The sequence below is a fragment of the Apteryx mantelli genome, chromosome 21, assembly GCF_036417845.1.
Source record: "Apteryx mantelli isolate bAptMan1 chromosome 21, bAptMan1.hap1, whole genome shotgun sequence".
Lineage (NCBI taxonomy): Eukaryota > Metazoa > Chordata > Aves > Apterygiformes > Apterygidae > Apteryx > Apteryx mantelli.
Window position 1 is genome coordinate 5,093,476 of NC_089998.1, and position 24,471 is coordinate 5,117,946.

The following is a 24,471-nucleotide window of genomic DNA, read 5'->3' on the forward strand; positions in this document are numbered from 1 at the left end:
CGGGCGCTGAGCTCAGCGGGGAGCTGCCCAGAGGCTCGGGGGCTCCCGCCGGCACGGGGGCTCCCCCAGCCCGGCCGCCGCGCGCCGCCGCTGCGGACGAGGGATTTGCTCTTCCTCGCAAGGGCAGTAACCTCCGTGCGGGGCGCGTGCGCAGGTGATGCCCGTGTGTCGCTCCGTGTCGACCCTCTCCCTCCTGCTACCGTTGGTGCCAATCCTGCAGGAAGACGCTGCTCATGGCAAAATCCCCCCTTCCGCGCCGCGCTCCCCTCGGCAAAGCCCCGTTTCATCCACGCGGCAGCGCTGTGGCTGGAACGGCAGCCGGCGCCTGCCTCACCTGGGTAAAACTTCTCATGCGGGATTGACCTGCGAGCTAAATATTCACCAACATTCGTGTTTACTGTCGCACTGCTCTTCCAGAACCGTAAGATTCCCAGGCGCTCCCTGGATGTGAATTATTTAAGCCTCGCTGGGGTCCGTGGAGTAAAGGAAGGCGTTTGCCTGAAACTGCCTTCACAATGCAAAGCAGGGCTGGCAGGAGGGAAGGGAGGGAAAGGGGAGGCTCCGGCTCCGTCTCGCGCACACACGCGCCCTGTCATCCTTCCAGCTCTGCTTGCCTGCCACCGCAGCCGGAGGGAAACGCTGTAGCTGCTGCAGACGCGGTTTGATCCCAATTGGAAATCAACAGCAGGCAGGACCTGTTGTCTCCGAGACAATGCGCAGGGGCTGCAAGCGCTTTGCATGCCGATGAGGCTGGAAGGCTCGCGCCGGTGCGCAGCGGCAGCCGGAGCCTCCGAGATTGCCCTGGGAGAAGGGAGGAGAGGCCGGGGGAAGGCAGCGTGCCGTGGCACGCTTGCAAAGGGCTGTTTCGCAGACACGCGCACACGCAGGCACGCGCTCGCTCACTCACGCGCGCACACACACAGCCTCTTGGTGCGGCTCCTTGCCGCTCTTTGATTTGCAAGGAAGGAAATAAGACGTCTCGGAGCAGCAGAAGCAGCAGCCGCTGGCAAGATGCGCTGACAAAATAGAGCAGCGAGAGCTCTCCGGTCTGCTTGGCCGCCGGCGCTGGACCTCCTCCTGGAAGAGGAGCGGCGGCGGCGAGCGGGAGGATGAGCAGCCCCTCCGTGCCCGGGAAGATGGAGGCGAAACCTTTGTTCAACGTGCAGAAGGCTCTGGTGCAGCCCGTGCAGATGTGCATGCTGGATATCCCCCTGAGCGTGCAGGACGACGACGTAAGTGGAAGGCGAGCGAGCCGCCGGCCGCTTTTCGGGATGGGGGACGGGGCGGGCGCGCGAGGGGCAGAGAGGTGCCGCCACCCCACCCCAGCGCCGCGCCGGAGGTGGCGAAGTTCTGGCGAAGTTGGAGGTGCCGCGAGCCGGCGCCGCCTCCAGATGTGACGGTTTCCTCCCCGAAGCGGTGCGTTTTCGAGGCAGGCTGCGTCTCGCGCTCGCAAAATCCAGAGCAGCAGAACGACGGGAGGGGTTTGGGAGGGAGGGAAGCGTCCCTATGTGCTAAAGGCTGGCGGTGCCGCTCAGCACAGAGGGGAGCGTTTGCTGGGTGCCCGCCGTGTCCCCGCCGTCCCGGGGTGGCTGACGGGCGCGAAGGGTCCGGGGGCAGATTCGGCTGCCGGGCTGAACCCCGCACACCCGTACCCGCCTCGACCGCTGTCTGCTCGCCGGCGCTCCGCTGCAAGCCCCGCTGCTGCGCTGCAGCGGTGACAACGTGGGATTTGGTCCGTGAAGCAAAAATTCCTGTTGGAGGCAGCGCTGGGGTGGAGATTTAGAGATGCGCTCGGGTGAGGGACACCCCGGCGGAGGTTCCTGCTGTCACCTTAACTCTGCCCCTCGCAGAAATACACCCCAAATCTGACTGTGCGAGAAGGGACCGTGCAATAAAGCTGCTGAACAACCTGAAATAGGGGCAATGCTTTCCAGAGGTCTGTGGGTGGCACCTGGGCCGAGCGATGGGCGCCCCTGCTGCGCCAGGAGTTTGGACGTGATCCAGGTTCTGTTGAAATTTGAGGCAAAACTTCCTTTGATTCCCAAACAGGGAAAGCTCACGTTCTTGCAGTGTGTGTTCAGTGCTTGTACGGTCACTGCAGGGGCCTTAAATCCGAATTTTCTTGGTGGTGAGCAATTAATATATCATGCTTAATGTTACTGTCTCTTATACGTTATCTATGCACTTAAAGAGCTGAGATGACAAAACAGAAATGAGCTCGCTTCCCTTGGAGGAGAGGATTTTGCGCGGGGGGGTGTCGGATCCCGGCGGGGCGGCGAGCCCGAGCCCGGCTCAGCAGACTGGCAAGTGTCTCCGCAGGGAACGGCGACTTGCCAGGAGCCTCCTATATATTTAGCATCCCCACCGGGCTTGGCCGGGACCTGCTCCCCGGCAGCTCTATCGGGGTGCCTGAGCCGGCCGGGAGCGCCGGGGCTGGGAAAGAGCCTGCGACGAGTGTGTTGGGGGGAGGCTGCAATATGGGACGAGGCAGGTGGTAGCGGCTGGAGGACGGGGTGTTACAGCTATAGGAGACCACTTCGGATCTGCGTATAGGGGACTTGGAGCCTCTTCCCTTCTTCCCAGGCTGCGCTGCCGGATTTGCCCCCAAAGCCAATTATCCTTTCCCCTTCCTTTGCCTGTTCGTTTTGGGATGTTGCTTTCCAGCACCTTGCTAGGAGAGCCGGGAGCTTCCCGGTTCCCCAGCATGGTGGCTGCTTTCCTCTCCTTCACCTTGATTTACAAGCAGATTTCCCAAGGCTCGTGCTGCACGGTGTCTGTTCCTCGGCAGCGAAATCTGGTGCTGGATTTCCCTGCAGCTCCTGGAGCGGTACCAAGGGGAACCTCAGGGTTTGCCTGACACAGGTGGAGGCTTCCCTCTGCACAGGGCGAGCGAATCCCGGGGTGGACGCCGGTGCTCGCCTGGCCGGGCGGCGGAAATGACCTCCGCTCGCTAACCTTCCTGCTGGTTTTGTTGCAGAAAGGAAAATTAATTTTTAGGGGGTTGCGCTCTGTGTTATAGGTTGGTTTGGGATTTGTTTTTTGTTTTTTGTTTTTTTTAATGCTCCCAGGAACCCCTTAGGAGCTGCTGGGTCCCAGCAGGCGCCGGGCGCTGCCTCGCCGTGAGGCATCGGATAGCAATGTGGCGTGTTGGGGCATCCCGTCGGCAGGATGTCCCCGGCCCGGCCCTTGTGTCATTGCTGGGGCGTTTGCTCCCTAGCGCAGGGCGGAAAGGGTTAGCGTTTTCCTATGGAAACTTGAGCGACCGCGAGCTTGCGCTGTGAGTGCAGACTTCCTTCCAGCATCGCCGTTTGCACCGCGGCTCGGGCCGGGCGAGCGTCAGCCGGGAGCGGGCGGACGGACGGTGCCACCTCGCGCGACACGCATCAGCGGCGGCCCGCCGTGCCCCGGGTGCCGGCGAGCGTGCCCACTCGCTGCCGCCCGCTCGGCAGGGCCGGGAAGCGCTCGCTCCCTTCATCCCTCCCGGAAAGCAGGGAGAGCGGTCGCTCGTGCGCCCCCGCGGAGCTGCCGCCTCCTCCTGCCGGCAGAACGCGTGCCGCGGGGGAAACTCCAGCGGGGAAGTCCGGAGCGGCGCTTCTCTCCGCTGAGCAGCGGGGAAACTCCGCTGTCAGCGCTGAGAGATTCCTCCGCCTGCGGGGGAGAGTTGTCCCCTCTGCCCTGCGCGCACACGGGCCCCCCTGATCCCCAAGCCGCCCCTTTTGCCAAGCGCGACCTTGGTCCGGGTGGAAGGGAGCGTGCTGGCGTTTCCCCCTCTGGAATTCAGGAGGTTCAGGCTCAGGAGTTGCCTGTTCCTGCAGCGGTGGCGCGAGCAGGTCGGGAAGAGCGCAGGAGCCCCGTTTCACCCCTGGGTGCTGGTGCCCCCCGGAAGCTCTGCTGAGCGACGAGGGTCTCCCTTTCCCGAGGCCAGAAATTGCTTCAAGCAGGGAAAGAGCTAAGAAGCGACGGAGTGGGGTCCTGCCGCTGCCCCGCCACCCCCCTGGTCCGCAGGGATAAACCGGGTCACCTGTACGGAAAGGGAGCCTGGGGCTTCCCTGTCACAGCGAGGCGGGCAGGTCCCGGGCCGAGTCACCCGGCCGTTCCCGAGTCCTCCCTGCCTCCTCTCCCTGGGTGCTGTCGCCACCGGATGAGCAACGCGTTGTGTGCTGCCAGGCCGTGTTGCACATCGGAGCTGGCCGCGTCTCCAGAGCGGTCAGAAACATTCCTGTAATCTGGAGCCGGTTTGTTTTTGTGGGTAAGAAGTCGGACAAGTATTTTCCGTCTCCCTTGGGAAGCTGCCGTGCAAACTCCTGCCGCGGTAAAAGGGCAGAGTTGCAGGGGGAGACGTGGTGGAGAGCTGGATGTGACCGTAAGGAACGGGAACGGCTGCGGGGTCGACACGGGAGAACGTGGGAGCAGCCTCGGAGGGGGACGTGGCCGGGGGATGGAGGGGACGGCGCGAAAGCCGTGGGAGCGGAGCCGCAGCCCGCTGCGCCTCCCGCTGCAGCTAGCAGCTCCGCTGGTGTGGCCGGAGGAGCGGCTGGTCGCGCTCCAGGAACGCTCCTGCGATGAGCCTGGTGCATCCGGGCTTGCCGTCGTGCCTTCACCCGCGCTGATGGCAGCGCCTGGGTCTGCTCCGGCCCGGAGTTCCTGTGCGTGTCCCGTGGGGCGCCTGGAGGGAAAGGCGGTGGGCTTGGCCCGGGTTTGACAGGCATGGTGCGGGAAGAACGGCGGCTGAGCTCCTCCAGAGCATCCACCCGTCAGGCTCCATCGTGAACTGGGTCGTAGCCTCCCTTCAGGTGGGGTTCCCGGGGATTTGGCCTCGCAGGGGGAGCCGGGAAGGCAGACGAAGCAAGGAGCGGGGCGCTCCGCTGGGACGCGGGATCCAGGCTCACCCCCTTCCCCCGGGACAGCCGCTCCTTCGGGTTGCCATGTCTTACTCTTGGTTTTCACGAACATTTGCAAACTGTTTCATCCCTGGGCGGAGTGGGACCCCTTTTGGGAGTGTTTTGCAACCAGACGGTTACCCTTTGGAGGTGACGGAAAGACTCCGCTGCAGTGTCCGTGTTCCTGGGGCAGTTGGCCGGGATGTGAACCCAGGCCACCCCGCGTGGCGGTACGCGTCGGGCAGAGGAAGGCCTCATTTCTGCCTTCCCTGCCAGCTTTCGCTGGTGCCGTCAGTCCCTCCATTTCATAATCCAGCCAGAGCAATTGCAAAATTTCCCGGAATGCCTCTCTTGCTATTATGGGTAGGGATTTCCAAAGCTTTGCTAATAAAAGAGCGACAGTTTCTATATCTGGGAGATGGGGAAATCAATGAATGGACTGTTGCAAGTGATATAACGGCTTTTTGTGGCATCTCGGGCAGCTCCCTAATACGACGGAGCTTGGTGGTGCGCTGTTTTGTCAGCTTAATTGGCAATATCCGCTCTCGGGGAGCCCGAGCCGCAGGGCTGGGAGCGACGAGGCAGCGTGTCCCGCTGCGCCGGGCACTGCTGCCCGCACGGGTCTGATGCAACCCTGACGCGTCCCTCCTGCCCGGCAGGACGGTCCGGGGCTGCCGGGTGTCCCCAGGTGTCCCCGACTGATGCCACCCGGCCCCAGGGCGCAGAGCAAGGCGCCGTGGAAGACCCCTTTCCCGCTCCTGGGAAACGGCAGTCGGGAGGGTGGTGTGGCCTTGCCTTTGGTCTCCTCTCGCGCAGTGGCATCCGAGTGCGACAGTTAACGCAGCTCTGGAGAGGAGCGAGAAGAAAACAGAAATTATCGGGTGGGGGCGAAGGGGGCAGAGCACTGACCGAGCCCCGGCGCAGGCGCTCGCGGCCTTTCGGAGACGGGCCGGGTGGTCTCTGCCTCCTGCGTTTCTCCTCCTCTGCGACGTCCTCGTGCGTGCAGCAGCTTTGCCTTCAAAGCGGTTAGCAAATATTTTCCGCTCCAGTGGGCTAATTAGTTAAATTACATTTCACATGGTAATTTATTCCTCTAATATTACTTTTTTTTCCCAGCGTACTAGAATATAGGAGAAGATAAAAGCTTCGTTTGACCTTAGCGCCAGGCGCAGAGGAGCCAGAGATGGGAACAAGCGATTAGTTCCCAGGTTTACCGTAGCGCGAGGCTATTCCCTGCCGTATTCAGGATTCCTGTTGAGCTGAGCTTTAAGTGTTTTAGCTGCCTGCAACCCAGCCACCTTGAGTTTAACATTCTCCTCTGGCGCAGGGAAGAAAAACTTTCAGATCAGCGGTAATGAGCTACTAATTTCCAGCTTAGTTGTTACCGTCTGTAGCACTGCATCACCTCCGAGCGATGTGCAAATGTCACCTAATTAATCCTCGCAGGTCTAGGTGGGAATGCTGCTGTCTCCCATGTGTCTGGGGGGTGGAGGACCCTGCTGGGGACGGCTTAGCCAGCGGAGAGCCAGCCGCCGAGCTCGGCTACGTGGCGGCCAGGGCTCGGCCCGCTGGCACGGCCTGGAGGAGGAATTCGATCCGGTCCTCGGGAGCGCGGCCTCGCCGGGGACAGCAGCCGTCCTATTTATAGGCTCGGAATGCAGTGGGAGGTTTGGGGCGCCTGGGGGGCCCCGTGCCCAGCGCAGGAGGTTGCAGCTCCCTCCTGGGCGCTTGCACGTCAGGGGCTGGTGGAGTTTGCAGCTGAGAAGCTCCCTTTCGAAGCGGGGTGGGAACGAGCCTTCCTGGCCGAGCGTGAGATCGTGCATCCGGAACGCTCCCCCTCTCCCGGCGAGCGTGCTCGGCTCCTTCCCGGAGCACCGCCGCAGCGGGCGTCTTTGGGCTGGAGACCATCAAGGAAGGCTGTAAGCGGGGTGGCTTTTGCCGCGTGAGCACCTCGCTTTGCCGGGCTGCTGGTGGGAAACCTGCCGGTGGTTTAGCCACCCTGGCAAGGGTGGAGAGGCTCGAGCTCTTGCCCCGCTCGTGCCGCCCCGCGGCGGCGGAAACGCTTTAACCGAGGGGCCGAGCAGGGCAGGGGAGTCGGTGCTCGCGTCTGGCGTCGGTTGAACCCGCGCGCCCAGCGTTCGCCTGAGCCGATAGCTGCAAACAGCCCCGTAATGGATCAAAGGCTCTGCCGTGTTCGCATCAAAGGCGGCTGCTTTTCCACTGCCTGCGCATGGTAGATGTTATCGAGAGGGAGGAGCTGAAATCGAGAGCTGGGACCGTTTCCTGGCCACGGCTACAGTCAAAAACAACAAATCCCTCTATCCCTACCCTCGGCCAAATTCCCTCCCTCCCCCTCCGGTGAATCATCGCTCGGCGTCTTCAGAGACAGCTAGAAACTATGGGAAAAGCCGCCCAGATTGGATTCTGTCCTCGTCCCCAAGGATATAAATCCAGGAGCGCTGTAAAGGCTTGGGATTGCCCGGATGCGGACCGGCAAGGCTGCGGGCAGACCTGAGCCCGGCCGGCGTTCTCCTCGCATGCACGCGGGCGATCTCGGGCCTGTGCGTGGCTCTTCCCGCGGCGCTCCGGGGTGCCAGCGGAGCCGCCACCCGCGCCGGTGCCCCCGTGCAGGATGGGTTTCGTTAGCCTCGGGGGAGCGGAGAAACGGCGCGGAGTTTGCCCTAAAACCGAGTGTTCGCCCTGGGTTAAAGCGGTGGGGGAAAGGGTTGCGATGGCAGGGAGCCGCTGCGTTCACTTTGCGGGTGCCGAAGCATCCGGAGGCTTTGCCTCCGCGTCCGTGCGTGCTGCTTCCTGGCGCCGGGGTCTCCGCGGCTGCCGGCTCACGCTGGCGACCGGAGCGGGAAGCGACGGAGCGGCTCTCGCTGCCGCTGCAGAGGAGCGATGGGTGCGATTAAAGCCACGCTAATTCTCCGTGCATTGTGAACGGGGAGGGAGCTGACGTTTCCGGTAATTGTTTGATCAATCTGCTTTCAGTGCAGTTTTATAAATGGCCTGGTCGTAGCCGTGCTTGTTAGCGCTAGCTGCAGACCAGGAATTACAAAGAAAATTGGGTAAAATACCATGTGCCAGATCCTCTACTGGTGTAAATCAAGGCAAAACCATTGGCTTTGGCGGCGTTACCCCCGAGCTCTAGCTAAGGACGTGACTTGATGCTCAAGGTTGCATCCTAGAGCTTTCCTCTGTCGCTTTGCTTTTCCTCCTTCCCATCATCTAGCAGGCGCCTCTCCAGGTCGGAGATCCGAGGTCACGGAGGAGCAGGATCCTCCCGCTCTGCACACCGGGACCGGGCGGCACGATTAAGGGCAGCCGGGCTGTGGGGCGCTGGGAGCGGGGCAGCTGCCTCCCGACGGGTGGATTCAATAAGGGCCTGTCAGCGCGGCTTCCCGTCATCTGTCACTTCGCATCGGGGCTCGGAGCAGGGCTCGGAGCGAGCAGCTGTCGCGGGCGCGCGCCGCGCGGGCTGCCCGCTCTTCCCCGCGCAGGGCCGGGAGCCGCCCGGGCGGCCGCTGCGTCGGCCGCCTTCCCCGTCCCGCGACTTGCCGCGTTGCATCCCGCAGCCGAGGCGGCCCAGGGACCAGGCTGGCGTCGGTGCGGCCCCTCCATAAGGAACGTGCCAGCAGCAAGCGGGGGGAGATGGAGGAGGCTTCGCGCTGCTCTTAGCTCCTCTCCCAGGTCAACGTGCCGCCGTGGCGGGGTCCCCTAGCTCTCGCTGCGTGTTGGTGTCCCCCGCTATAAGGCTCAGTTTGGGTGTGCAGGCTTTAAATAACGCTAAGGAACTATCCTGCCGGGAGCCCTGTCCTGAAACAGCTTGATTTGGCCTCCGTGCTAGCTTTAAGGAGTGCTGTTTAGATGCAAATAGCCTCTTTGATTTCAGCATGAGGTGGTAAAATGCTCTGGCCCAAGCAGCAGAGAACGGCAGAATCCGGCTCACCGTTGCTGTCTGTCCAGCTTTAACCGGGAGTGTTTTTAATTGCGTGTTCTCAGTATTAACGTTGCTGAAAGGAATGGCTCCATCTCGGCCCTCGGGAGATGTTTCTTCAGACCCCTCTGTCCAGCGCAGGAACAGTTGGTGCTCTCGTCACGTGACGATGCTGTAACGTAAGGGACAGGCGGTCTGCGGGTTTGGTTGGCTAGAACTCGTGATATTTTGTATTTTTTAACTCCCAGCTCCTGGAGTCATGTGTGTGGAGTCATGCAAACTGTCTGGAGAGAGGAGCGCTTTCTTTGCGCAGCAGCCCGTGGTGGTACTGTGGTCCACGGCTGAGGTTTCAGGTGTTACCTCAATGCAAATGACGGTCGTTAGCGGTACCTCCCGAGCCGATGCTCCTCTGTGACCTGATGGTAAGAAGCTTCCTCTCTCTTAAAACAAAGTCTGGAAATTATGAACCCCAAAGGTTATTTGGGTCTGAAGGCTTATTTGTCGATTTTTTTTGAGTCATCTGACTTGCAGACTATTGCAAGCATCTCCTGGGTCGCTTCACTGCTCCTTGCTTTTCTCCCAGCTTCTTTGGTGCTCGGGACGTGGCAGCGCTCTTCAGCTGGACACCTTTGTGTCTTCGGTGCTCTTTGCAGCAGCCTGGGAACGGGGAATCCCCGATCCCCTTTTGTTGATGGTTACCATGTGCCCAAAGCACTCTGCGGTTTGGGGCTGGGTGCTGCTAGCTCTTGATGACAGCTGGCAGGATGAGGCCCTGGATCGGGAGCCGTTTGAGCCGAACGGTGCAGCTGGCTGCAATCGTAGCAACCAGGGAACAAATGCAGAGCGATGTCCCTCGTGACGCTGGCGGACCGCGTGCTTCCACTCGCCGTCGGGGAAATTCGGTGCGAGTCAGAAGCTGCAGGCACCTGAAGCAGGAGGGGACCCGGGGCTGGGAGCCGGCAGCATCGCTGTTCCCGCGCCGCGGTCTAGGAAATGCAACAAACCTGAATTTCCAGGGTGCCCTGTTCGCCTGTGGGACCGAGCAAATCCCACCGAGCCGGCTCAGGCCCTTAGCGAGCTGTTCCCTTCACTTGCCTCCTCGCTGCTGACCCTCCCACCGATGCCCAGGGCCCCGTTTCCAGCTTTTCCCTGCAATTATGGGAAGGGTAAGAAATATCTTAAAATCCACTTTCCTACTGAAATGAGGCTAATGCGGTCACCCTGTCTGCGTCCTCTCTCCCCAAATGACTTCTGCACCTGCTGTCCTGCTTTACCCCAACTTGGCAGAGGTCTCGCAGATAATTAAGTCAGTGCAAATATGATGCAACTAGATGGTTGAGCAGAGGGGAAAAAAAAAAAAAATCTTGTAAAGGCCCCAAAACATCTGTAGCATGAGTTCATGTATTATTAGACACCAGAAAATCCACGTGGGAGATGCTTCTTACAAACACTCTAACCACAAAAACATTTTCATTCTCAGTTCGTACATTTTTAGGCACCAAAGACCGCCTCAAGACACAAAACCATCAGAAACAAGACATAAGTCGTTTCAGTGCTCACAGGGTGACCTTTTTATTTTAATGAAAACTGAAATTCTTCGGCACTCAACGTGATCCCCGGAGCCAAGAATTTAAGGAAAAACAGCATAAATCATGAAAGCCGAGGTAGAACTCGGGAAGGTCAGCGGCGCTGTGGCCGAAGGCGGCGACGCGGTGTGACTCAGCGGCGCTCGCCGGGGGTTGCTGACATTTGTGCCACTGTAACTGCGAGAGAAATCTGGCCCTCGGCCACCAGCGTACAGTATTGTTTGGAGGAACGCTGCTGCTCCGCGCCAAAAACCAGCACAAAAAGAGGTTTGCTGGCCATTGAGGGACGCTCCGAAATAACTTCCCTTTCTAAAACAATGCCGAGCGGAAACCTTTTAAAGTGCTCGTTACCGAGGGGGAAATAGGGGTTTTTTAAACATCCTTTGTCTCGGTGTCTAACAATACCTGGGAATATTAAAACACTTTGACAATTCTCATTGACTTTTCATCCGCGTTACTGTTTTTCAGCCGTGTAGCGCTCGGCTCTGGGGCTGGACAACGCGGCTTTCCCCTTCCAGCTCTTGCCAGGCTCCTTCCCTGGCTTTCCCGGCGTAGACATCAGCGGGGAGCGTGTGCTCAGGCTACTAAAGTAGAGTAGTTTTACGTCCACTCGTGGTGTCCCAGCCTGGGCAGAGGTGAGTTTGGGCCCAGGTGACCTGGCTGGGGCCACACCGCTAAGTCGGTGTGAAGGGAACCTGGAAGCGCTGGTCCCGCACGTCGCCTTTTCCGTCCGCTGGAGCCTGGCACCAGGGTTTCACTCCTCGCTTTAGCTCAAGGCAGCTTTCCCGTGGCTTTCGCCCTGCCTTTGCGCCGTGCCCAGGTTTTGGTGTGTGCTTGCCCTGATGCTTGTCCGGCTGAAGTAGATACAGGGCCGTTGCTGGGATTGTTGCTTCACTTATTGCTGGGATCTGATATTTAAACCTATTCCGTCTTGTTTCTGCACTGAATGACTCTCTGTATTAAACCTAGCCTGTGTGTAAATCCGTTTTATCCTGCTACCGGCAGTACGTAGCTGTTCAGATGAATTTGGCATTGCAGCTTGGCATCTTGCAGCCCCTCTTGGTTGCACACTTAAACTGGGCTTTGGCCGTGGTTTAGTCTGGAGCAGCGTATCAGTCCTGCTGTCTGCTGCGCCGTGCTCGTGCTGGGGCGTCGCATTTCCCAGCCGCCGCGGGGTCCCATTCCCGCCTCTACGCGTGGGTCAGGCGCTTCATTCCGGTGGCAGGAAAGTGTCTGGTGCCGACGGGGCTCAGGGAGTTGTGTCAGAGCGTGCGACCACAGCGTTTCCATCGGTTGCGGTAGTCACTCGGATGCGAACCTGCATCCCCGAGGGGAATAAGCAGCGCTCGGGCACCCGCTGACGCCCGGCACCCACCCAGGGGCTGAGAGCGCTGGTGGGAACCGCGGGGAGCCTGACGGTGACCCGGGCCGACTGCAGGGGCGAACCTTCCTCCGCCTTGAGACGTATCCTGCCGTCATCGGCCAGGAAAGGCGCGAGCAGGGTGAGGAAGCACAAGCACATCAGGGCAGGAGGTGACGATGAGGAGAGGCGCCCTGCTCGGCACCGGTTCTTCGTTCTCCGGTGGGATTTCTCTCTTGACCGGTAGCCAGAGCCTCTTGTTTCTGAGATTCTCCTTTTACACGATTCAGCTAAACGTGTCGTTTTGCCTGGTTGCCATTGCTGGAAAAATGCACTCCCTGCCCTTGAACGTGTTTTTGAAAGGTGAGCAGAGCCGGAGCCCCGCTCTGCGTTTTCTCTTCCCGTGCAGCCTCCCCGGGCCGGCCGTGGGCAGCGCCTGCTCTCCTGGGTGGCTCGGTCTGGGGTGGGTGGAAGGGGCTGGAGGGGGGCTGGCGCGGGACGGGACCGCTCGGGCCGGCGCGGTGCATCCCGCAGCCCCGACGGCGGGCGACGCCGAGCGGCGTTTCGCAGCCGGTCACCGGTCAGTCGTTGCTGTGCCGATTTTGCCTGCTCGACAGAGCAGTGGTTTGCCCTCGGCTGTTGCTCCTGGCCGAGCCCCGGTAGAGTGATCTGAAGGTGCAGGAGGGAGGAATAGCCATGTGCATAGCGAACCCACCACGTACCACGCTCTGAAGGCTGAAGAGAGGGGAATAAGTTGTGCCCAGTAAATTCCTTTAGAGGTTGAGTCGTTTTGGGGAAGCGCCGCAGCTCGAAGGCAGATTGGCTTCGTTTCGCGCGTGTCCGTAGCCTCCAGCTGCTGACGAGGCAGGGCTGGACACGGGGGCTGCGGAAGGCGACTGCAGCCCTGGGGGCTGTTGTCGTCTCCTGCAAGGGGTCGGGGTGCTCTGCTGCTGAAGCTGCCGCCCTCGGGACCTTGTGCAACACCAGCGTTCAGCAGATCTGGATTCCAGTACACACCCGCTCCCTTCTTTCCTTGCCAATTTTCGTGGCCTCGTAACCTTTCTCTTTTTTTTTATCAGCGGTTTTTCTTTTCCTTACTGTTATGCAGAAGACCCTTACACGCAAGAGTGGAAACGTACTACAGAAACTCTCTGAGCACCTGGGAGAATTAAATGTCTGATTGCTAAGCAACAGAGAAAAATGTTTTTCCTGTTTTTTTTCTTCTGGTTACAGTCACCTTAGGTGGTACTTGTTAAAAGAGCTGACTGAAACATTCTGGCAGAAAGGTGATAGCGAGATAAAAGCTGCCTTCAAAGACGAACAGCTCAAGAAACGATAATAGTCTTTACCAGAGGAGCTCTGGGGCGTCTGCGGCACATCAGCCCTCGGCAGCCTTGATGCCTGCTGAACTCTTGCACTCTGCTGAAAATTGTAATTCTGCAGCACGTGGAAGAGAGAAATGCCACAGTCCGGAGTGCGCGGAGCTTTCTGGGACGCGGGAGAAGCTGAAACCGGGACTCCCCTTCGATATGGGGATGCAGTACGATAAAACTAGCTGGGTCTTTTGCCGTCCTCTTGGAACGGCAAGCCGAGGGCAAACGGTCTCGCTTGCTTTGCCACGTGCCCCGGCCTCCAGCGGCCCTGGATGCAACCCTGCGCTCTGCAAAACGCTGCAAGAGCTCTTGGCGCTTTGCACGAGAGCGCGCCTGTTATCTTTGGCTTTCTGGATGTATTTTAATGTTAGGAGCCGCATTTTGCCTCTTGGTTTTCTGAGTAATTTCTGTTCCCTCAAAGCAATCTGCTCTGCACTGCAAATAGCCGTGTTGCTGTTTGCTGCTCAGGAGTCAAGGCGCCTTTCCCCAGAAATGCCCACGTAAAGTACACTGTGGTCAGTTATTTCCTGAAAGCTGTCTTGATTTTTTTTACTTTTAATTATTTTTTCCCCCATGTTGGCCTTGCTCTGCTGCGTTTTTAGAGGTCAGCAAGTCTGGCAAACAAAGGTTCGTGTTGTTGCTTGCCGCTCTGATGGAAGATGCTCAAATACCGCGGCAAAGCGGACGGCAGGAGCGCTGGAGCAGAAACGTTCTTGTGAGCTCTGGAGGCCTGCGGCCGAGCTCTGCGCGGGCGCTGCGGGAAACGAAATGCGGAGTAGCTGCCCGGGGATCTGGCATGCCTCGGAGGGGCTGGAGGAGGGCGGCGTTCCTGAATTAACGCAGCGCTTTCCGCGGAGCCGCCCGCGCGGAGGAGAGCGGTGCTGCGGCCGGGGAGCAGGTGCCCCTCGGCGGCGCCAGGGCTGAGCCGGGCTGCTGTCAGCACAAAGGGTTTATAGTGCTCCCTGCGGCCGGAGAAAAACCCCGAGAAACACCCAAAACCTGGAGGCAGAGCTGGACCATCCAGCTGCCTTGGATCTGAAATACCAGGCTGAGGCTGGCAGTGATTGTTGGTCCCAAGATTTTGGGAACAACTGCTCTAATCTGATGTCTATGCACAGATCGTGCTCACCAGAGCAGGGACATCGTTTCCCCTTCATAGATGAGCTCTGAGGTTTTTTCCTGGTCCTGGAACAGAAGAAGAGGTAGTGCTGGTTGAGTAGTATTGTTATTAGCGTTTTTATGATCAAGTGTTTCGGCTGAGCCTGGGCCTCGGAAAGGCAGGAGCAGTGGAAATGAAAATCCTTCACATCAAAAGCTGAATATCCCAGAAGTTTTGATTTAGGACTCAATGCAAGCAGTAACGAACAGCCTGACTAGTAGTTAATAATTCTTTCCGCTCGGTAGCACTTTCCCTCTCAAGTGCCTCGCAAGCAGCACCGAGAAGGGCTTCAATGCGTCCTGGTACCGCAGGGCCGGGATCATCCCCACCGAAAGCGAGCGGCCTGACGCAGGGCGCTGCGGTGATCTCCTCAGCCGGCCTCGTGCCTTGGTGCCAGAACCTGGAGCAGAGGCCTGATGAGGTTGTGACTCCCACTTAAAATGCACCGGTTTCCATCGGAGCCTGGTGACTCGGGTCCCTGTTCACTGTCGCCCCCAGGAGCTGGTAGGGCTGGAGCGAGGCTCGGCCACGGGAGCGGGGGGTGTCTCTCGCCTTCTGCACGTGGGGCTGATTTCAGGCCTCCTCAGTCCTCTGCTTTGGCGTCTCTCCCACCGTCGCTTCACTGAGACTCAAAATAGGGGTTTTAGGACGTGGCACCGGTGCGTGACCTCAAGGCAATCGCAGGAAAACTCGCGGTGCTCGTAGGGCGCCGTGGGCCCGTGCGGCTGGAGGTAGCAATGGCCGTGGAAGCGTCTGAGCGGTGCTTCGCTGGGGTGGGCAGCCTCGCTCACGCAGCCCGCGTCCTGGGGGGGGGGAAAGCACGAGCAATGCAGAGCCAGGGAAGTGGGTCACCGCGAGGTCTGTCCTGGAGGAAATCCGCTGGAAAGCCTTTCTCGGAAGCAGAGCGCCGAGATGAATGCAAAGGAGGGCAGTCGCCGCGAGGCCGGGAGAGCATCCCTGGTGGGGCTGCATGCACGAGGCTGTACGTGCCGGGAGATTAAGGGGCACCGCGCCGCAGACCTGCCCGCACAGAAGTGATGGCCTCAATGCCTTGGTGCATCAGGGAACTGGTTCAGAGTCTGCAAAAGCCGCTCTCTGTTGGCCGTTCTGCCGTATTTCCCGAGCGGCCGAGCCTGGCGCCGGGAGCCTACGGCGGATGTGTACGGCTGTGATTTCGAGGCGCTCTGGTGCTGGCTGTGTGGGTTTGTGTTTGTTCAGCCCGGTGCTGATTGCAAAGCGATGGAAAGAAACAAAGTGAGGGATTTCCCGCAGCCCTCGGTTCCTGCGCTGGGCTTTATTTCTGTGCCCGGTAAAGTCAATGGGACATTTGCAGCTGACGTCAATGCAAAATGCTCAGTGTGTTGCGAAAAGCTTTTTCTGAGTTGCCAAGTCGAAAATGATACTTTTTTTTTTTTTTTAATGAGTCCCACAGTCATTAATTATTTTCATAAAGGCGCTGCTCCTGGAGTCATGTGCATATAAAGTAATGGCATTTTTTAGATATTTTCTAGACCTTTGTGGTTGTAGAGGAAAGACCTGAAAAGGTGATTTGAGTGTTCCCTTTCAGCTCTATGCTTAAAAGCAAATAAGAAGCCCTGAAAAGTTATTTGTTTTGAAACTCGGGATTTTCAAGAGGCTCATGATTGCTGAGTGTTTGGGGTTAGCTCCGCTGAGCAAACATCCTGAACGTGGGCTCCTGACCCCGCTTTGAGTGTTTTGCTTTTCGGACCCCAAAGGTTCCCAGGAGAGGAGAAAGGAAACTGGCTGGCTATTTTTAAACCCTTGCACTTGGCTTCCTGCTTTATATTATTTATTATCCATTATCAGAAGTGTTTCTCCCCTGAAATTGTCTTTAGTGGTCAACCAAGGGACCAGGGAAAATTACCCATCAAATAGAGCTGCATCTTTCAGTAGAGGTCAAACAAAGCCAGAGGGTTTTTTTTAGGGGTTTTGCCAACTGAAAATGATTAGTGCTTTTATATATTATGTGCACTGTGGTAGTGCCAAGCAATTCCAGTGGTGGGCCATAATTTCATTGCCTGGAGTGCTGAACCCAGAAGAAAAGCAGCCTCTCTCCCAAGGACCTCGCGGTCCAGAGAGGCGATGCTGGTTTCCTCTAGAAATCACACGGTGGCTCCGATTTCTGCATTGCTGTTACCCGGGGCGCGTGGCCGGGCTCGTTTCATAACGCGTCTTGCAGCATTACGTGGTTTCCACGGAAGGAGTAAGGGAGCCTAAGGATGCCCCGATGCGGAGCGTCGTCACCTCCTCCGGCAGCTGTAAGCGCGGCAGGCTCCAGCGGTTTGAGCAGCGCTGCGTAGCGAGCGGGGGCCAGCGGTGTCAAAGCCAGCATCACCTGCGAGAGACTGTCCCTTGGGATACTCTGGCGGGAATGTCCCTGTTCCCTCCGCGAGCTGCCTGGATGCAGGGCCGGGCTGGTGGAAGTCCCACTGTCCCTTTGCCGCCCGGACAAGCGGGGACAATAACTGGCCGCGTCCTCGTTCATCCTCCTGGCTGGGTAAATCGTCAAGTTTAGAGACTGTTGCATTCCTTGAAGCTCTGCTGATCCTGTGCTGCTGGGGCAGGAGCTGCCGGTGCCCTGCCGGAGCTGCCCGTACCGACCTCGGCTCCGCGCTCCCATAGGAAGCAGAGCTGCGGGGCTGGAAGGCCCTGGGAGGCTGATGTTATTTCAGCTGGGTGGAGAGCTGAGGCGTAAAAGCCTGGTTTCTGGTGGTGTCAGCAGCAGCTGCCCGGCCCCGGTGCTACGGTCTGCCGGCGGCGCGTGAGGAGGGAGGGAAGGAGGAAAGCCGGGGAGGGCGAGAGCGTGCTGTGCTCAGCGTGGAGGAGCGATGATGACGAACAGCTTTGCCTGCTTCTCTTTGCCTCTGAAAACAAAGTTACGTTACGTGGTTTCGGCATCTGCTTGGAGGCTCAGAGCCTCTTGAATTAGGATCCACCACCCTGCTGTCACCCTGGCCAAGCGTCTCTTTTCCCGAGTCCCCGCTGGGCCGTTCCCAGGTGCTCCAGACCTCGCTTCCCGGCTCCTGCGGCCCGTCAGGGAAGGTCTCAGAGCCTGCTGCTGGCGCTGCCCCCCCGGCGCCTCGGGCCCATCCCTTCACCTCCGCTCCCTCTGCCCCGGGGGCTGCAACCTGTGGCGCCCCGAAACCTCCAGCTGTGGACAGCCAGGGACGCGTGGCACCGTCGGGGGCTGAGCTGGTGTGGTTAGGTGGAAGTTGTCTGTTCAGCCACGTGCGTGTGTTTTAATATTCATACACTTGAATTCAGTACTTTTTTTTGGGGGGGGGGGGGAGGGTGCCTCTGTGAACCGCGGAGCGAGGTGCTGCACAGGTCTAAAGCTTGCATAAAGCTCATCCTCCCGGAGCGGTTCCCAGTCCTGCTGTCACCGGGGCCGCTGCCTTCCTTGCGGCCGCGCTGCGACCCGCCGGGCACCGCGGGAGCCGCCTCGCTGCGCCCGTCCGCGCTGCCGCCCCCCGACGCGGCGGCGGCGGCGGCTCCCGTTTCCCCGCGTTTCCGCGCGTTTCCCCGCGCTGCGCTGGGCGCTGCTGCCCCGCCGGGAGCGCCGGGCGGCCGCGGGGGGGCCCCCGCCGGGAGCGCCGCGGCCGAAGGGGCCGGGCCGGGCCGGGCCGCTCCCCCGCGGGCGGGCAGGAGGAGGCGGCGGCGGCGGCGGGCGGCGATCCAGCGCCGGGTTTTGCAGCCCTCGCCGCGGCCCCGCGGTGACATCAGGCTGCTCGGCGGCGGCGGCGGCGGCGGCGGCCCGTGCCTGCTCCGCCGGCTCCCCCGGGGCGCCGGGCGCGCTCCGCCGACTCCCCCCGGGCGCGCTCCCGCGGTGCCCGGTGCGCGCGGCCGCGGGGGCTGGCGGGGCCGGCGGCGGAGCGCGGCGGCGGCGGCGGCGGCGGCGGGGGGGATGCGGCGGCGCTGCCCATGGTGAGCCGCCGCCGCGCCGCGCCGCACCATGCCGCGGCGCCCGCCCCCGAGAAGATGTTCGAGGGCTGCCGGCGGGCGCGGAGCCTCTGGGGCGGCGTGAGGCTGGAGGTGGCCGGCGAGCGCAGCCCCGTGGTGCTGCACAGCTTCACGCAGCTCGACCCCGACCTGCCCCCGCTGGAGGTGAGCGCGGCGCGGAGGGTGGGGGACTCACTGCTGCGATGAGTTGGGGGGGCTCAGCCCGCTGGAGGGTTGGGTGCGCGGAGCGGCCCCCGGCGCGCATCTCCTTCTAGTTTTGGGGCTCTGCCTCGCTGGCGGCGTGGCCAAAACCAGCCCGGAGTTAGGTAAGGGGATGGTTGTGGGTAGCTTGGTGCACGTGTTGTTGTTTTATTTTATTTGTTAAATAAATATGTGCCCCTGCTGGGTCTTTTTGCTGCGTGTCGCTGTGGCATTAACTGGCAGGCAGGCTGCCAGCATGAACTCTCTGTTGGGAGAAACCAAAGAGACGCTCTCCCTCAAGACGATCGGGAGGGAGAGGGGCAGGTTGCTAAAATCGGGACCTTTTAATATTTCATTTGAGACTCTGGCTTGCTGCTGGAGGTGGGAGTCAGCTCAGATCTGAGCTGCCTGTAAAGGCAAAAGGCTTGTCCAAAGAAGCCACATAAGCGTCCTCTGGGAAGGTTACGGGCACCGATGGGACTCTGCCGGAGGATGCAAAACGTCTGTGCTCCTCTAGATTCAACCCTGGGTGGGTCAGTGCCGGACTGGCCTCCTGGGGGTCTCAAACCCAGCAGCTGGTTGATGGCAATTGTGAGTGGAGAAGGGGACACAGGCACCCGGAATACTCAGTCAGAGCTGTGGCTTTTTTCCTGGCAATAGATTATCTTCCTCTGCGTGCCAGGAATGTCATTGATTCTGAGCAAACATCACGTTAGGAGACGCTCAGCTGGAGGAAGGTTTTGGCTTTCGGAGGTGGTGCTTTCAGGGCAAGGTTGGAGCCCTGCGAGCTTCCCTGCGCAGCCGGGCAGCGACGCAGGGGTTAACAGCAGCGCGGGGCAGCAAGTCTGGTTTTGTTGGGATTTAGAGCCAGCTGCAGATGTGCTTCTCCACTCTGGCTACTTCTTACTGGAGGGGGGGGGGAATCACCACTAAAACCTTTTGAGTTACTGCACAGATATCCGGGGAGGGAAGCCAGCATTTAAACGGGTGATGGCTCTTTCTCCCGGTGCTAAATGATCTACCCTGTAACCTACGGTGGAAAGTCTTGGTCAGCCATGGACAGGAAGGAATTATCTCAGGCTGCGGCTGTATCGGTTCACCTCTGGCTCCGCTGGCTGGTGGCAGGGGCTCGTCAGCTCTGCAGAGAGTTCATGAAAGCGCCATCCAGCTTATTCCCCCCCCCCCATCTGCCCCCGCTTCTCTCTCCTGGGGGTGGGCGTACTGACATTGTTTGGAGTACATCATCTGGTTCTTGTTATGTCTGGCAGGAAGTCCAGCCTCTCCATCCCTCGGCGCTCCGGGAGGCTGCCTGGGCCGCGCTTTTGGCAGGGAGAGCAGGAGAAATGGGGAGGGGAGAGGAAAAGAGAGGGTGATTCAGCTTGCTGCACTCCTCGACCCAAGGGAGAGGGCTGCTGAGCACGCACGAGCCTCTTCGCGCCCTGGCTGGAGAAGGCCCTCGAGTTCAGGGGTGGGTTTGGCTGTGTCTCGGGAGACGGGGGCTGCAAAGGCGAAGTTACAGGCGCTCAGAGCAGGGAGAGAGCAGCTTTGCATCCCCCCCCGGTTGGGACCGAGCAAGCCCCTTGCTCACCCGAGGGGCTGGTGGAGCGAGGGCTCTGCCCTGCAGACCTCCTCTGTAGACCTCCTCACCCAGATTTCTTCTCCGTGCCGTAGCACCCTGCCTTCCTTTGATCGCCCGGAGAAGCCTGTTGCTTAATGCACAGCCTGGGCATCAGATTGCTCATATTCTCCTCCCTACGCTGAATATCTCTGTGTCTGCAGACCGGTTATTCTTTTCTCTGCCGTCCCTTCGCAAGCGTTAGTAAGTCTCCCAAAGAAGACTGTGGTGACCGACTTGTTACCGAACAGCTTTGAGATGCTCTGAAAGCTGCTGACCTCTGGTGTGCTCCCATATGAGGGCCTCCACGTCGCTCCTTAGGCCACATCAGTGTTTGTTTTGCTCACTGTCATTACAAAGCGCGACTGGGGAAAGGCCCACTGAAAGGAAAAACTAAGGACTGTGTTGTTGTGACAACTGTCTTGGCACCAGCCTCGTGTGGTTGTAATCCCGGGGTAAAGTTACTCTGCAAGATTTACCCTGGGAGAAGAAGGCAGATTATTTGAATAAGAAACCCCCCGTGGCCTGTCAGTGTTTTCCTAACCTCCGTTCACAGCCTTGCTCTGAGCACCCCAGGGTGCTAGCTCCAGATCCGAGGCGAGAGCCCGGGGGCTGCCGCCTCCTGCCAGCACAGCCTCGTCCTTGCTAGGTTTTGGCCGCGTGGGTGCTAGTGCGTTCACCAACGTCTTTTTCTGAAGGGAGGACTGGACTAAAGGCAGTTGTGCCTCCTGGCTTGAGCTTGTCCCTTGGGACAGAGCTGTTTTTGGTGGACCTGTGCCAACTTATGTGGTTGACAGCCTGGTCCCACAAGGATCAGAGAATCCCTGGAAAGTTGCTCGTCGGGTTATGGGGAATACGTGTCTTGTTGTCCTCGGCTCCTCAGCCGAACGCCTGCTGGTGTCTGTAGAGCAACCGTTGCTGTATCCCACAGCAACATTACTGATGCCATCTCCAACGCCTTGGCTCGAGGTGTCTATTCTAGCTCTCTTGTAGCCGCGTGTCACTAAGTGTTCTTGCACTGAGAGCTCTTCATAATCACAAGGTGATTTAACAGTGATGAATAGACTGTTTAAACTAAAACGATTGTCTGAAGTGATCGACTGAGCTGCTTTGCAAACCTTTTGCTTTGACCTTTCTGGTTCAAATCCAGCTCAAATCGGTGGCAAGTTTCAATTGTTCCTGTCCTGTCCGGCATCCGCAAAATGATTTTGGTGGTTCTCCTTCTAGTCCTTGTTGGACTGTAAACACAACTGCAGATGACACAGGCTGAAACTGTCATGAGGCTTGCTGAGCTTCTAGACAAGTGGTCAGGGTTGACGCATATTGAAAAAGTCTGTATTGTTGCTATTCTGGCTGGATTTGTTTTCTGAACAATTAAGAGACTTTCAGTTGCTAAACACATCCTTGAAAGCTTGAGTTACTCAGCCCAGATGCTTTGGAGGTCAGTACTTATTCTTTGTAGCTGGGAATGAGGCGAAGGAGGGACAAAGATATCTCTTAAAAGCCATTTTCTTCTAGCTTCCTATGGTGCGCTGGGATGAAGATCCTTTTCTCTCAGCATGCTCTCCTCCGCGAGGCACAACGTGATACGCCCCTTGCAATTCGCAAGATGAACATCATCTGCTGGTATTTCTGGGGTGGGGATCTACCTTCTGGCACCCTTCCAGGAGGTTTGGAGCCTGGCCGGGAGGCCGCAAGCAGGCCCAGATGCTGACTGTTGGTGGCTGCTACAGAACGGGAATAACAGGGGTGGGAGGGATGTTTTATTATTATTTGATATCACTTGAGAGAAGCTGGAGAGAGGTTTCTAAATGTGTTTGCGTAAGGATCGTATTACTCGGAGATTGCTGTGCTGTGTTTCCATAGGGGTGGGAAACCTTCCGGTGCTGGGATCTTGCAGAGGTTTTAGAGGATTTAGCACCAGACTGGCAGCCCTGGAAAGTGAAATCTGTTTATTCACAGGCAAAGGGACAACCCCACCCAGGCCACCCACGCGCTTGTGCTTTTCTCCCAGGGGACTCCCTGCGATGGGAGAGGAAGGAGGTCCTGTGCTAGCGTGCGGGGTGCTCAGGGCTCCCCAGTTCAGGCATTTATTCTTCAGCCGCCCGGATGAGATTGATGGGCAGGGAGCAACTAAATGCGGTGTTGGGGTTGCCTCTCTCCTGGGAGCTAGGCGCTCATCACCCGTCTCAGAGCAGGGCAGTGGGTAGAAAGATTCAGGTCCGTTAGGTGCTTGGCACCATTGTCCCAAGTGGTGCTCAGCCGAAAACCCCCAGGGCTGGGCCCACCGGTGTTCCTGGGAGCGTTTCTGTCGGAGCTGCAGCCTCTTTGGGGCAGGGGCTACCCTTTGGTCCTACCTGGCCCGGGGAGGGCCCGTGGATGGGCTGCGGATGGAGCCAGAGTCGAATCACATGTCTGATTGGGGTTGCGCCTTACTGGAAGGGAGTCTGTGTTGTGCTAAACTCAACTAAAGACCTGACTGCAGTGAGCTGCTGGTGGCTCTTGTCCTGGGATGAGGGATCAGCAGGAGAAGGAAAGGGGAGAAAACCCCAGTGTTGGCTTTGCCAAGGCTTCCAGTACCTCCTTTGGTGTCCCCGCAGCTCGGAGGATTTCCATGCTTCCTTGAGTTGCATAGAGGTAAAGGGAAAGAAATACTGGCTGCTTGGGGCTGGAATGAGCTCGGATTTCTTAGAGAAAGAGCGAAAGGATTGCTGTGCCTGCAGGAATAGTGTCTCATGAGCCCAGGGCTGCTGTTGTGGTGCTGGGGGGCTTCGGCTGTAACCCCCCGGCAATTCGAGCTGGAGGGCCAGAGAAGAGCCTGTTTCTCAGGGCCGTCTTGGTTGGTCCGGACACAGAAAGGCTCTGCCACCAGCAGCTTCTCCATCACCCTTTCCAGCTCTCTAATTGCCAGTCGCTGCGTCCCCTGAGGGCCATGTAATTGAAGGAGCAGAGAGCTTATTTAGGTCACTCTAGACCACATTTAAAGGCTGGGCATCCCCTGTTTGTGCTTTCGCTCGTGCTGTTATCTTCCGAGCTTCCGAGTGACTGTTTATCAAGCAGTTGTGTTCCTTTTATTTAAATATATATTTGCAGGGCTGTTTCAGTTCTCAAATATTTCTCCATCTCCCACGGACCCAGCAAGAGGGGGGAAAAAATGTCGTTGCTAAGGAACAGGATTTAGCTACAATGCTGGCTGAGCCGCTGCGCAGAGGGGGGGAGTTTTACCAGCAATTTCAGCCGGGGGGGGGCTGCGGGGAGGGGGAATTCCAGCGCCTGCATTCGGCGTCCGAGGCTGTGCATTGCTCCCACAGCACGGCACCTGCAAGGCCCGCATGCCGGGAGTTGGGATTTGAGGTGCGAAGGGAGAGAGGAGTGGTAGGGCTTGTCCCCCTTATCGATTAACCTTGTTTATCCGCTGCTGGGAATATGCGTAGCGCCTGATTAGAGCCAAAGACAGCATTTGTGGCCTGTCCGAAATGTGCGTGTGGTTTGCTGCAGGTGTCCCTGGGACCTTCTTTCTGCAGTGAGTAGCATCTGTATGCTGGAAGATGAGCCCAGCATCACTGCCGTTACGAGGAGGACCGTGGTGCCCAGCAGAGACCCATTAGCGTTGCACTGGATTGTCCCACAGCCCTCCGACTGGAGCGTCCCTGCCTGGTGGGACTGGCAGCGGGGGACGAGTTCAGTTGTTTTGCTACTTAAATTATCAGTATGTCTTGTACCTGTCCCAGCCTGGTGAGAGAAATAGGTCCTCCGTGTGTTCGCCTTGGGGACGAATCCATGCATTGTACGAGCCCCGGCTCGTTGGGCCCATAGAGCGCTCTCTGCAATAACGATACGCTTGGACTTTGCTCCTGAGGTCGCTAGGGTAAAGAGAGCCCTGAACGGCAGCAGGTCACCAACCCTGTCCCGCTCCCCAGAGGGATCTGCCTTGTGCTTTGGCAGGGTCAGCTCAAGAGGGTCACAGAGAAGAGGGGAAGGGAGGTCCAAGACTGAGGTCTGGATGGAGATTTTGGTGCTCTCGGTCCTCTTCTCCCTAGGGAGGAATGAGATTGGGCTAGGGGGAGATGCGTGAGGCCACTGCAAGGCTTTTGTTACTAGCAAACCTGCTTTGAATGCGTGCTGGTAGTTAACATGTACCCGAGCAAAGCTACTTCTGTAATACGTTTGCAAAAGTACTTTTGTGCCTGGGCCTTTTGTTCTCCCCCTGCCTGGAGAGCCAACGCCTGGAGATGGCTCTCGCGGGGCAGCTGGCCGGTTCTTCCCTGCATTGCTGCGGGGCCGGGCACCGCGTCTCGGGGCCAGGCGGGCTGCAGTGAGCCAACGCCGGGTGCAACGAAGCGGCACCTCCGTGGTGCCTAGCACTTGCGTTCCTCTTCGGGTGATTTTGTTTTTAT

General features: G+C 58.9%; 1 protein-coding gene across 4 annotated transcripts in view; it reads left to right on the forward strand.

Moving 5' to 3' along the window:
* The first annotated feature begins 863 nt into the window (after positions 1-863).
* Positions 864-24,471, forward strand: part of RALGDS (ral guanine nucleotide dissociation stimulator) — a 46,450-nt gene continuing 22,842 nt past the window's right edge. For 3 of the 4 annotated variants that reach the window (XM_067308941.1, XM_013941754.2, XM_067308943.1), the window contains exon 1: positions 18,225-18,423. In XM_067308941.1, coding sequence (XP_067165042.1) covers positions 18,241-18,423 — 183 coding nt within the window. In that variant the 5' untranslated portion in view covers positions 18,225-18,240. Of the gene's footprint in view, positions 1,233-18,224; positions 18,424-24,471 lie in introns of those variants that run through there. The other variant, XM_067308942.1, reaches the window with a different exon arrangement.